At 37.0% G+C, this 13,527-nt stretch overlaps 1 protein-coding gene across 1 annotated transcript in view; it reads left to right on the top strand.

Annotated features, from left to right (window-relative positions):
* ODAD2 (outer dynein arm docking complex subunit 2) overlaps nucleotides 1–13,527 on the top strand; it is an 86,744-nt gene that overhangs the window by 59,730 nt on the left and 13,487 nt on the right. Inside the window, exon 19 of the mRNA XM_040593786.1 lies at nucleotides 102–323. Coding sequence (XP_040449720.1) covers nucleotides 102–323 — 222 coding nt within the window. The remainder of the gene's footprint in view (nucleotides 1–101; nucleotides 324–13,527) is intronic.

The following is a 13,527-nucleotide window of genomic DNA, read 5'->3' as shown; positions in this document are numbered from 1 at the left end:
TTGGCAGGCCTTAAAGATGTTTGAGAATATAATTCTGCTTTCATATGAAATTTTTGTTGTATTACATTGTCTTTCATTTATTATTTTTTGACCTTCTTCAGAACAATGACAAATTAAGACGTCACTTAGCAGAAGCCATTTCCCACTGTTGCAAGTGGGGAAGCAATAGAGTTACCTTTGGAGAGACCAAGGCTGTAGCTCCTTTAGTACGTTACTTGAAGTCAAATGATCCATCAGTTCACAGAGCTACAGCTCAGGCTTTATATGAACTTTCAGAGGATCCCAACAACTGTATCACCATGCATGAAAATGGAGTGGTAAAGGTAAGATGGAAGGTTTTTCTTATTTGGAGTTCAAATTATTGAAGGGGTTTGGCATGGTCGAAAGAAGACATCTTTCATTTGAAATAGTTCTTGAATATTGCTGTGTGCCTTGATTTTTCTGAATTTTATCCTAAAAATCTTTGGTTAAGTAGTGAATTAGGGACCAGTATTTTAGTGCTAAAGATTTTACAGCTACATATTGGGAATGTAAATATGATGCAGACATTCACCTCTAGAGTACTTGACTCTGACCTAGGCTGGTAGTGACATCACATCAGTGTTTTTCATTCTCAAGTGACTTTTGCAAAGGAAGTTGGGTCACCTTAATGGATAGTTGCCTACAATGAAGAAAGACACCTAGGAAGTAACTGGATTTTGGGGTCAAATTAAAACAGAATAATACTAAAGCTTAGGGTTTGGAGCTGTTTCAGTACTTAGTAAAACAGTTCAGGAGTACTATGTTCAGTACCCCACTTCAAGAAAGATGTGGATTAGCCTGAGCAAGTCTACTGAAGGGCCACCAAGATGGTAGGGGACTGATGCACATGACTTGTGAGGGAACTAAGCTCATCTAGCTTTGAGAAAGAAGGCCTTTGGGCAGTGATGCCTAACAGCAGCCTGCCAGTTATCTAAGACAAATTTATCAAGGCAGCTAAGGCAAGTTCTTTACTGAAGTACATGGTAGGAGGACAAGAGGCAATCAGTGGTCATAAATTGAATCTGATGGAACCCATCTGGATATAAGAAAAAAAGTTCTACCGTGTGAGGCACTGGAATAGTTCCTCAGAGAAGCTGTGGAATCTCCATCCAAGTAAATTTAGAGACCTGACTTGACAAAGCCATCAGCAACCTGGTCTGAATTCAGTGTTGACCCTGCTTTGACTAGGAGATTGGACTAGATGACCTCCTGAGATACCTTCCAACCCAAATGATTCTGTGATTCAGATAATCTGATTTTTATCAGATGGAAAATAATGAAAATAATAAGAAATGTGCAAAGTAATGATTGAACTTTGCAAACCACTTCTTCATTTTTTTGGGATAATTAAGCAGTATTCTCCAGCTTCTCAGTGGACTTTATTGAGCCATACACAGCATATTCTGTTAGGGAAAACAGCCATAGTTGTGATAGTGGGCTTTCCATTTAGTATCCAGAAATAGTCACCATCTAATGTGGCAGAAATCTTCTTATACTTAGATGGGTATCTCAAAAGGAATACCATCAGAGGAACAGATTTAATCACTGTTTTTTAGATACTTAGGGAGATGTGTAGGATAAAGTGTCAGAATTCCACCCTGTATCATTCAAAAATGAAACATTCATTCCATGAACAGAAAATTCTCTCGAATTTTAGGTCAGGGCTACAAATCTGTGTGTGACTAAGAGATGCAGTGCTATCCCACACACCTATTTCAGAATTCCATGAGGTTTGACTACTTCTCTGTAGTTCATAAGATCTCAGGTTTTGGGGGGAAAGAAGTCTGTCTGCAAACAAAACTGGTTCTGTAATGAATCTTTAAAATGCAGCCAAACCTGATCAAGAATTAAGAGGTTAAAGAGCATTAAGATAAAAACACCCATGACTGCACATTGCCATGAAGTACATGGAATAACTCTTCATACCTGCTAAGTATCACAATATGCAAAAGTCTTGGGCAGGATTTTTGGAAGTGATTCAGAATTCAGCGAAATCACCTCTAACCTTAAAAGGCTGTGTTGTTTATTCATGCAATCAGCTGTTTAGTTTGGTAGACTGCAGTCTCCTCATAGCCAGAAAGTGACATAGCCAAAAAAGAAAAAGCCAAATACATTGATGGGAAAAATAAATATTATTCCTTACTGCCTATTTTGCCTACAAAATTAAATATCCTTGGAAGACACTAATTTATCTGAAGGCATAGTTCTTGCAGAACCCAAAAAGCAGAAATAATGGAAGTCTGGTGACCGGAGTGTACTTTCAGGTAAACTAAATCAAACCAGTCAGATGGTTGGTGTCGTCCATACCAAAGACTGTCAGCCAATCCATAGTCAAATGTACTGAATAAGTGTAAATCGTAGAGATCTGTCCAGCTCTTCAAGCAAACTGCCTTCTATTCAGTGTCCTACTGAAGTCAGTGTAAATAGTGTAGAATCTGAAGGCCTAAGGTCATGCAGCAAATGTGTAACAATGAGGTATAACAATTTACAATTGTAAGAAATCCACTCAGGTGAAGAAATTATTTAAACATATCCCATGATTAGTGCTGAGCTACAAATAAGTAGGTAAGCTACATGGCATCATCTTACTCAGCGCCTGCAGATATTTCATTTTTCTATGTGTTTGTGTTCAGTTGCATTCAAGTGAACACTCATGGAAGTTCTTAATTACAAATTTGCAGACATTTTATCTGAAGAATATGAAAGTAATTATATCTAAACAAATACTCTTCACAATTGATATTTCTGTACTGTGAATTATCCATCTATATAAAAACAACATTTTATGGAAACTTTGTTCTAACATAATAAGTATTAATGGAGCTGTTACTAGAGCTTTATTCCTTTAAGTCTTTGAGAAATCCGTAAGACAAGGCAAATTGATGAAATAGGTAAGTCTATACAGTAGGACCCTGGGGCCGTTCCCAGCTCTTAACTGCAAGTGTATAACCTGGCCACATACTGATTGTACATTAGGACTAAACCTGGATGCATACATTCTTGTCTGTGTCAAAAAAAAAATGCAGGTGCAGAACTGGAACCACAATATGTATGAACAACTGGGAACCAGAACTGCAAGGCATGTTGCAAAATGCATTTGCCTTTCCACTAGAATATAGCCAGAGAGAATCCAATACCAGTGTACGTGTTGAAGTTAATGTGGCTCAGAGATCCATGTTAATAAACTGTGAAAAACCTAGACCTTGGCCTGTTCTCCCTAGGCCATAAAGTGGCAAAAATGGGGGGTGGGGGGTCATCAGAGCAAACTCTCTCAAGCTATCTTGAGCTTTCTTACCTGTCTAGCTGTGGTAGTGTAGAGCTCAGTGTCAGATGATTTGCCTACTATAGACATACCCACTTGTGTGTAGTTTAGCCTTGCCCCTGTTTTTCAGGGACTGGAATTCTCCCACCCACAAGAGGACAATATCTACGGTCATCTAATATTTCTTACCCTAAATAAAGCCTGGTATATTTAGCAGTTATCCTGCTGTGATATTTTTAACCACTTTCTAATGTTTATCTATTGTGTTATACCTAGAATGGCAAAGCAGCACAATGAAGCAGCAATTGGGCCTTTTTGGAGGTTTTATTAGACCAGCGAGACATACTAGTTCATATCCAGTGAGGATGCCCATATAATAACTGAAGCGTGGTAGGCAGTCTGGGAAAATATGTTCTGTTGGACCTGTGATAGTTCCTCCAGATGTGCTAGTCCAAGCGTGTTTGTTCTGTATTGCCAGAGCTGAGCAGACCATGAAGCAAATCACCACATGCACCATGACAGCTCAGGGCACAGCTGGCCAATCCACCAACACTTATGAGCTTGACTTCTATGCTGGCACTGTTGGGATTACCATCAAGCATCAATTAGTGTTTGGAAGAGCTAAAGAGGCATTCCCAGATGGCAAGGAGAGTGGGTGGAGGAGATTTAGTTGCTCAGATGGTGAGAGTCAGTGCAGGACTGAATCCAGCCTGGTCTGTTCTGTTGGTCTGCCCGGCGCAAGGGAGACAGTAGTTGCAGCACTATGTCTGTGCTGTTGGTGTCTTTGCACCATGCTCCTCAGTGATGACAGCATGTCTGGGTGTTTTCATTCTTCCAGCCTCTCCAGTGAATAGTTGACTGCAGGCATACTTTATATTTATGTAGGGGTTGTTAAGTACAGATTTTTCCAGGACTAATCATATTTTTGCTTCTGAAAAATTTGTCTGGGTTCCTTTGATATTTTTTCATCCTTTTACCAGATACCTGGTGTTTCAGTAACCGTGCCCAGTTGGATTAATGTCACAGCTACTGTAGTTCTGACTAGGTTGCAAGACATGCATATTCTCAGGTGTTTTTCAGTACACGTTCATGTGCTATGTTCACATGCACAGGAAGTCTGATGCTTCAGGAAAACATTTACTCTGCATGAGTGACAGTTGCTGAGTGCTTGCACAGTTGGTCAGAGACTTTCTCAAAGCATCAGACTTTCTACCATTCACTACACAATGTGCATATAGATGTTTCTGTCCAGGAAACCAGGAATAAAAATATATAGGGAAAGAAATTTCAGCCAGATTCTCATATTTCCTTTTGCTGCTGCTGCGAACAGTGTTTGCTAATCACAGAACAACAGGTATATGCACACAGTTGTGAGAGAAAACTGGCGTTCCAAGTTTTCACGTATTTGTAACTACACCCAAAATACATTCAGTTTTCTCAAGCAAGGCTATGTGACAAAAAGGTTGGGAAATAACTGGTGCAGGTCAGCTGCCATGTGAAATTCTGAGTACACAAACAGGGTGCTTTTGGAGGAAGTTTAGAAAGGCAGTTTCTGAAGTTTTCCTTTTATGTTCCATTCCACACTCAGTGTTCTTAGGAGTGGGAATGGAACAATGGTTATGACCTGTGACAGATGAATCAATGCTTTCTTTCTACCAAGCACCAGAAAATATTTCCTCTTTCTGAAATAAAAATTCATGGCTGTGCTGGAAAAGAGATTTGTATTTTCAAAGACCCAGTAATGATGTATGGGACACTAGAAAGCAGGAGAAATTTTTAGACATCAGACTACAGAACCTGAATCAGAACAGGAACCTGAATTCAAGATTGGAAGTAGCTGTCCACAAATCAAGGGAGAAGAGAATTTCCGTGTGGGATTGGCAGTTTATAGCCAAGATAAGCAGGAATACCAGGCAACTTTCTTCACACTTGGAGTCTGTCACAATTAGAACGAAGAGAAATAGGAAAAGTCACAGACAACTGAAAGCACCCAGCCATTGCCACATTCTTAATGGAAACTGCAGAAAATCTCTTAAAATGTAGTTGTTGCAAAGCACAAAGATAAAGATTTTTATAGGGCTGCTGTTTTCAGGTTAATTGTAGGTTAAGACTGTTCTGCAGGGCACAGGCAGATGAGAAAGTGTAACTACTTTAGTAATGAAAAGATGATCTAAACATGCTTTAAAGGAAGAATTCAAGTCATCTGAAGATCCTGAGAGAATACTTAAGTAATTGTCCTAGAAACCATGTTGCCATGTCAAACTAACACGATGCTTCTCTATGTTACAGACATGCTTTTTCTTGGTTATGTTGGCAAGCTGTAGGTTGGGATATGCTTCTGAAATGAGTGGGGATGGTGGTGTGCATAGGCATTTATGAAACTGCTCATAATGTCTTCTAAAAGGCTAGAGATCTTACGAAAGATTCAGAGTGTATACAAGTGAAAAACATGTGACTGATTATTCCTGGTCATTCTTACTTTGCAAATGAAGAAAGTTAAAAGTTGATCTATTGTGGAAGTTGATTTCTGACTTTTTAAATGATATAAAGGATTTGGTTTCGTGGAATATCATTACTGTTTCTGTGCAAAGACGGCTTAGGAAGTTTGAATGGCTTCATGGCTACAGAGTTGAGACGAGTCTTTTATTATGGGGCTTAATAAGACCTCTGAGGAGATTATTAAAGTAATGAAAAAAAGTAAGAACAAGGGAAAATAAGTACCCAGAATCAGGCTATGGAAGAAAAAAAAAAATCATCAAAGTCATCATTCAACTTTAAATGTTTACATTGTGGACGTGCCAATCTGTTATAGTCACCCAAATTCTTGTAAGTGTCAAGGAAGAGGAATAGATTCTTTACTGTGTTTCATCATTCATAATTTGGACATTTGTGCAAAGATAACGCACCTCAGCCTCTATTGGCCGTGTTTTCTGGTCTCCTTTGGCTATAATGGGAGTGCAGGTTCAAAGGCCAGATCTGCACATCTACAATGTATCTGTGTTTAATGGGGTGAATCCCATCCCAAGTCAGTGGAGAACTTGTTTAAATGAATATACAGTCCAGTTCATTATTAGAGAGGAATGGCAGAATTCTGAATAATAGTGCAATCAGGAAAAGCTATTTAAAAATGTATTCTTTTCCTACAAAAATACAGATGAGATGCATTTATATACTATGATGGTTCAGCAGTAACTGAAGCACACTTTGAACGTGATCTAATAAAGCCAGATGTTTTAAATTAGTGGATCTAACTAACTTGAATCCGGGGATTTTGGAAAAGCTCTTTGGAATATTAAGGTTGGAATCTTTTCATCTGGCTTTGGCCATTTAGGTATGGAATTTAAAGTAGTCTAAACCAAGATGTGTTCTGTAGTCAATGGAAAGAGAGGGAGGCACCTGCAGACTTGTCCTACCTGAAAATAGATGTCCAAGATATCTCTAAGGAACAGACTCATAAAGTGCCTAGTTTTCTCCACTTAATATAGAAAGGACCCAGGTGACGAGCTCAGACTAAATAGCTAGCTTTCAGACAGCTGAATTTAAATTAATATCCTCCTGAATGTTGATTTTCAACAAGCTTGCGGTACAGGGGAAGTTGCAGGACTGGAAGAAAAGTAATGTGCCAATATTTAAAAAGCCTAAATAAGATTATAGTCCAGTAAACTGGACACTGTTCTCATGTTAAATAATCATAGGTACATACATTATAATACTAGAAGGGATCGTTTAGTGATCTAGTCTGACTAGCCTTGCTCATACAAACCAGAGATGTTGCTTCAATTTATTTCTGTTTGGAATAGAGTATATCTTTTAGGAAAACACTGACTCTTTACTTAAAAAATTCCAGCGATGGAAAATCCACTAATGCCATCATAATTTGTTCCAGTAGTTAAATACCTTCCCCATAAAAACATTTGCACCTTATTTGTAGCCTAAGGTTTGTCTAACTTTATCTTATGCAGTTACATAGATGGTACTGTTGCCTGGTAAACTGAGAAGCCTTACATAACTTCTGTTCTTATATACATTCTTACTAAGATCAAATTACTTGTCACATTGTCATCTTTTTAATTAGCTAAGCAAGTGTAATCTCTGATGGAATTTATGTCTGTTTAATTCTTGAATTATATTTGGGTGTTAGTTCTGAATTTTTTATTTTTGACCTTCCCTTTTGGACTGAATTTCAAATACTTCAAAACAGAATTCAGTATTCCATTAATATCTGCCTGAATACTTAAAACAGGTGAAATAACTTCCCTGTTTCGATGTAAGCTCTGAGCATCAGAGAGTTTCATTACTTTTGTTTGTCCATCGTATTGCCCTTGAAGCTCATAATCAGCCAGTTTTCTACTCTGATTTCCATATCTTTTTGGAAATTGTTCCCCAGGTTAGACCTCTGCATGCTCTAATCTTGGCCCTCATGCACAGGAGTAAAAATTAGGTAATACTGTTAATGGAAATCACCAGTGAGTTTAGATCTTGTGGTTTAAATTGATTTTTTTTTTTCAGGAGATTGTATCAGATTTTAATTGTTGTCAATATACTTTATAAATGTCAGATCAATTAGGTCTCATTTTTTAAAGAACAATTCACAACTTAAAAACTGACAAAATGTATTCAAGCATTTTGTTGTTTTAGAGAGGAAAATTTTACGAGACCAACACACTGACTCTTAAAGCAAAATATTGCCCTTCCACAGTGGAGGATTCCAGGTTTGGCACAGATATGATTCATTAGAAAACTGAAGGAGTCCGCTGGCTGAGAAAGTGGTAAATACTTTTGAATTATGTAGACACAAATAAATCAAGGTCTGTGAAAGGAATAGCAGAGGCTTTGATTGTGAAGCTAAAAGCCGCCTGTTCTACTTGCCAATGAAATTCTACATTTGCAAGTACCTGATCGGATGGTACATGAATATTCTAAAATATGTAGGGAAATCTTTCCAGTGAGGTCATTTCCAGTATCTCATATGAGGATCACCTGATATTTTGACTTAAGACTTGTGCCTGAATTCTGAACTAATTAAATAATAATAAGTAAAGGTATTAATTTTTCTATTTATTCATTTATTTCTATGTACTGTGGTGATACTTAAAGCCATTGATCATTGATAAGTAGTTCTTTTTGCTAGGGAGTGGTGTATACCTACAGAAGAAGACCTTAGTCAGTTTAAATGTAGTGCACAACAAGGTGGAGGTGAACAAACAGATAGCAATGGGGTGATAGGAAAAAATATATAAAAATATTTTTACTGATCATATTTGATAGTTCAAGCAAACCAAATGCTAATTCATAGCTGCAACTCAGTTACCGTAAGTAAAACATAAATGCCAAATACTGACTGGAAGCTTTTTGAAAAAACCAAGGACCACTGGATAGTAGCCGGTCACCCAGACATTAAGGCACTTCTGCCGTGTGGGAATCAGAACTAGTGCTGTTGGCAATTTTTTGCATGTGTGTGTCTATGCTGAAGCCTACATGAAGTCAGAGTAAATTAGCCTTTGTTGAACTCTGCATTGTTCTGAGCTGCTTTTATTTGTTTAAAGATAGTACTGCTGTGTGGCACTATGAACAAGTCCATTTTCTCCCATTCTTTTTCCATTGTATATGCAGAACTAATTATTTTTGGGCTAAAGGAACCATTAACTTAATGATTACAATACATAGCTGATATGCAGAAGATAAGACTTTCCATTCATGTTCTGACATTATTTAGTATTGAAAATGTCTATCCAACCTACCAGTGCATAGAACTGATCTTTAGCTTTACTCTGTGGGCTAGTTTATTGAATTATATGCACAACATGGAAATGCTCTGTTTTCTTAATATTAGAAAGTATTAATAGATGCCTTCTAGAATATCAGTTTTTGTAGTTATAGGAACTCCACCAGGGATGCTGGAAAGCTAATTTCAAGTGCTTGGTACATAGGGCAGGCAAAGCAGAGACTCATACTCCTAAGAATGGGTCTTGATTTGTATATTAATATATTTTAATATATATATATAAAATTAATCCATCGAATTTATTCCTGTTTTCTCATCAGATTATAGCCTCAAGAGCTGCATGAGGGTTTTTTCAGTTTGTTAATTTTTTTTCCTAAGAAGATGTAATAGCTATAATTTATTTTCTGAATTCTATGATGAATTTATAAGAGGTATTTGTGCTTTCTGAGTTCTGTTCTTAGTAGTGGAAAGGTTAATCACACGTAGGCTCTTCCATTCCCTTGTAATAATCTAAGATATAAAACCAGTTGGTTTAGCCATGATTTATGAAAGTTATTGTGAAATTTAGATTTAATATTTGGAGAGTTCTTTTACACTTGTTATAATTGCATTAAAAAATACATTTTGTGTATTTTATTGTGCAGAGCTTCTAGAATATTGATCATTGTTTGCTAAAGTCATAAATCCCTACCAGAAATTTTGGCTAACGATTTTATGTGAAAAGGCTTTCCTAAGACCAACTTTGTGAAATTAATAAATGTGAATTACAAAATATGGAGGACAATTACTAGAAATTTCTACTGAAAACATTCTATAAACAACTTTTTTCCACAAACCATATATCTCTGAAGTTTAGAAAATGAAATGCAAAAGCATTGGTGCCTACTTCTTTCGGAGCATTTGGCTGTGGGGTTGGTTGGTTTTTTGGGGGGACCTTTGGTGAGAACATTGAATACAGAGTGTAGATTTTTAAATTATTAAGCAAGGTTTAAGGTAAGGTCTTCATAAATCAATCCAAAATATTTCGTATAATATCTATGCAGTAATATTATCAGGGTACAATAGCATGTATTTGCATATTTCCATATTTGTATTTTAATTTTAAGCTTAGAAGAACTCACTTTTTAACTGTCATGGTTGGCTCTATTCAGGCTCCACTGTTCAGGCTAGACATACAGCACGTTTGGCACATACTCCAAGCTGTTGCCTGTTAGTTTTTATAAATTAGTTGTTACAATTCTTGGACATCAAGAAAGAGGGCACTAGATGGCAAAATTTCTGCAGGTCTGTTGTCTACAGAAGGTATGCCCAGTCCCTTCACCCACAGAGGTACTGATCTCACCACACTTTAAAATTTCAGATATAAGAGGTTCCATAAACTAAGTCCAATACTGGCGTATTTTGTTTTATTTCAGAAGGATTAATGAAAATTGTCAGTGTTGCAGCACTGCAATTTCTATTGTGTTAGCGACTGCCAGGTGTGAACATTTTCCTTACAGTTTCAGCTCCAGGAAACAGAAACCAGTAAGCCTTTACCTTCGTAATAGGCAAATTTTCACCATTCATAAAATAGGGGTACTTGTAAAACATTTTGCTTTTGCACCATTGCCAAAGGTAATGAAGTTTGGTTCAGTGTAGATTAAGCCTCAGACTTTAGATTATTTTTCAAAATTTCACATTACTAAAGTTTATGATACATAGCAAGTGTTCTGTTAAAATCTGGCTGATCCTGGATGGGAAAAAAACAGATCAGCTTATCGTTGCCCAAACTCTGTGCTTCAGGAGACCTCTAATTTAGTAACGTTTGGATAACAAACCTAGAGGCTGGCATAAAGCTCCTCTTGGCACATTTTAAACATCTTTTAGTCTTATAAAAAGAAGCTTGTCCCACTAAGCTGTAGGTTTGCTGGAGCTGTTTAACAGTAGCTGTGCCCTGCAGCTCTTTTAGTGATAAATGAGCCTCTTCAAATAAGTGCAAATGCAGCCAACTGTGCAGAAGGAATCATTAAAAAAATTTGAAATAGACATTTTTGAAGCTTAAAAATGCACAAACAAAGTATGTTATACCAAAAATATATACTGCTGCTTTTAATGGAAAAGATGGCTACTGGTTAAGTCTTCCAGCTTCAATAGGTGTGCCAAAAAGCCAAGGAATCTGGCAGAGTCCATAGATAGCAGTTCCATCTTTCATCTGTATTTCTTTTCTGTATTTATCTTGCTTTAGAAAATGCAGAGAATGTCTTTTCCTTCCGACCTGGCACTATTTCCAAACCACAGAAATACACAGAGCAGCTTCTTGCAATTGTTTAGCTCCCTGCACCAGTCTTATCCTTGTGACTATGTGAAATGTTTCTTAATAATTTGGCAATAATAAGAAAGAAGATTATTTAAATATTTTTACATTTATGGAATAATACCTTAGCTAAATCATCAGGTATTAAAAATTACTTCCTTAATTGAGAGATACTGGGCTTAATGCACAAGAGCAGAATGCCAGGTGATTATTTTTGGCATTCAGCTCATCAAAAATAGTTTCCTTGTATGTAAGGAGCTATTCACAGAAGCTGAACATAAGAAATACCAAGAATATACACATATATATACACACACACACATGTGTATACATATGTATATGTATGTGTAAATAGAGGCTGAATTGTCACTCAGGAATCCTTAATGTACTGAATTATACATTCATTGTTGTCATCTATGAAAACGTCTTTTTTTTTTTCTTCCTGTAAATCCATCACTTGGTTCCAATTGGCTCCAAGCCCTGGTCATTGTAATCTCTTTTATGTCGCATTGCAAAGAGAACTATGCAGTATCTTTTAAGTAATATGGCACATCTTATTGCTGTTACTTTCAAGGTAAAGATGCTAAGGAAAAGTCTACTTGCAAACTATAGATTATGGGATGGGCTCTAGTATTCATGTTCCTAGTCAGTGTTCTGTACTTTGGCATAAAATCTAAAGACCTGACAAGGTTGCCAGGCAGCATGAGGCTGATGAGAATTCTCTCCTGACTTGAGTGAGGGCAGGGTCACGTTATGCATTGCTGATGCAGTTATGATTATATAATAATCAATTGTATGCAAAAGGTAGAATGTGTATTCTCCTAGACTATGAGTGAAAGTCCATACAATTTCATTTTATTGGATATTTTGCTTTATTTAATTTTGCATTTATCTCCAAGGATGATAATTGGCCATATTTACCAGCTCCTAATCAGTGCAGGGTCTCTTGCCACAGTTTATGATAATGTTTAATCTCTGGAATTTTTGCAGAAAATACTAATGTTAAAGTAAGAAAATGTTAGCCAATAACACTGCTTAATTACCAAAGGAGTCTGCTACACGCAAATTATGTGTTATCTTTGGATCTGAGGAAACTGGAAAGCTACATAGAAAGTGACTGTAGGTTGTATCGAGTCTATTCACTGCATTTGTGTTGAAATTTAATAAAGAAACCTCTCCATGATGTAGAACTAAGAATGCAGGCGCTCATAAAGGTGCTTCCATACTCCCATACATGTATGACGGTTCCTTCCAGATACTGAACTCAGGCTAAGAAGTGTAATTTAGGGTTTTGTGGCATTATAGAAAGGTTAGAAATCTCCAGAAAGTATTTAGAATACCTAAAATCAGAATTGCCCTCTGGAGTACTGTTGTTCACTAGTTTTGCGACTGTCTACCTTGACCACAGGTATGTGGGATGAATCCAGGTTATTTGCTGCTTTTATCTCTGTACATTGTATCTGTGAAATCTGCACAAATCCAACAGTCATTAGACTGGATTAACTCCTTTGCAGAATTCCAAAGAGAGATAATAGCTGAACTCCAGAGGCATTGGAGCATTGGAGAGGCTAATAGAGTGTGTATGTGTCCAAAGAAGGCCTGTCATACTTTTGTACTGGATTTGCTGGACATTCACTGTATAGAGAATATTTTATTAGTCTTTTGCTTCTCAAATAATTTTGTTTTTTCATCAGTTGTATAGTCTATTCATGTGCAATAATCCTGTTGCCATTTGGAATTGACCATGTTTGGATTTTTTCAACAGCACTCTTACCAAAAACTCTTACAGAAGTTAAACTGCTGTATGATGAGAAGGCAAAGTCCTAGAAAGGATAAATAATTCATTAAAAATGAGGAATCCAAGTGTAGGAATTAGGATCAAGTTTTGCAGCCAGGGGATTTTGCTATTCAGTATTTCATAAATGATAATGGGACAGGTGGTGAATGGTAAGTTTGCAAACTTTGCTGACAATAAAGTGCTTCATGGCAGTAGAGACAAGAGCCAGTTGCGAACTGTGATTCACAGTGCGGAGCCATGGAGGTCAGATCTCCTGTGCAAGTACATCCCAGCTCAGTGCAAAGTTTTTACCTTTCATGAAAGCACTGGATTTACTACACTGGATAGTATTGCACACTACACATGCAGCATATGCAAAGGGAATTACAATAACTATCTGTTAGAACTGAAAAGATGTCCATATATTTGGGCGAGGCAATAAAGTCCTC

This window comes from Falco naumanni, chromosome 4, assembly GCF_017639655.2.
Source record: "Falco naumanni isolate bFalNau1 chromosome 4, bFalNau1.pat, whole genome shotgun sequence".
In the NCBI taxonomy this organism is placed as follows: domain Eukaryota; kingdom Metazoa; phylum Chordata; class Aves; order Falconiformes; family Falconidae; genus Falco; species Falco naumanni.
This window is presented reverse-complemented; position numbering and strand designations above follow the sequence as displayed.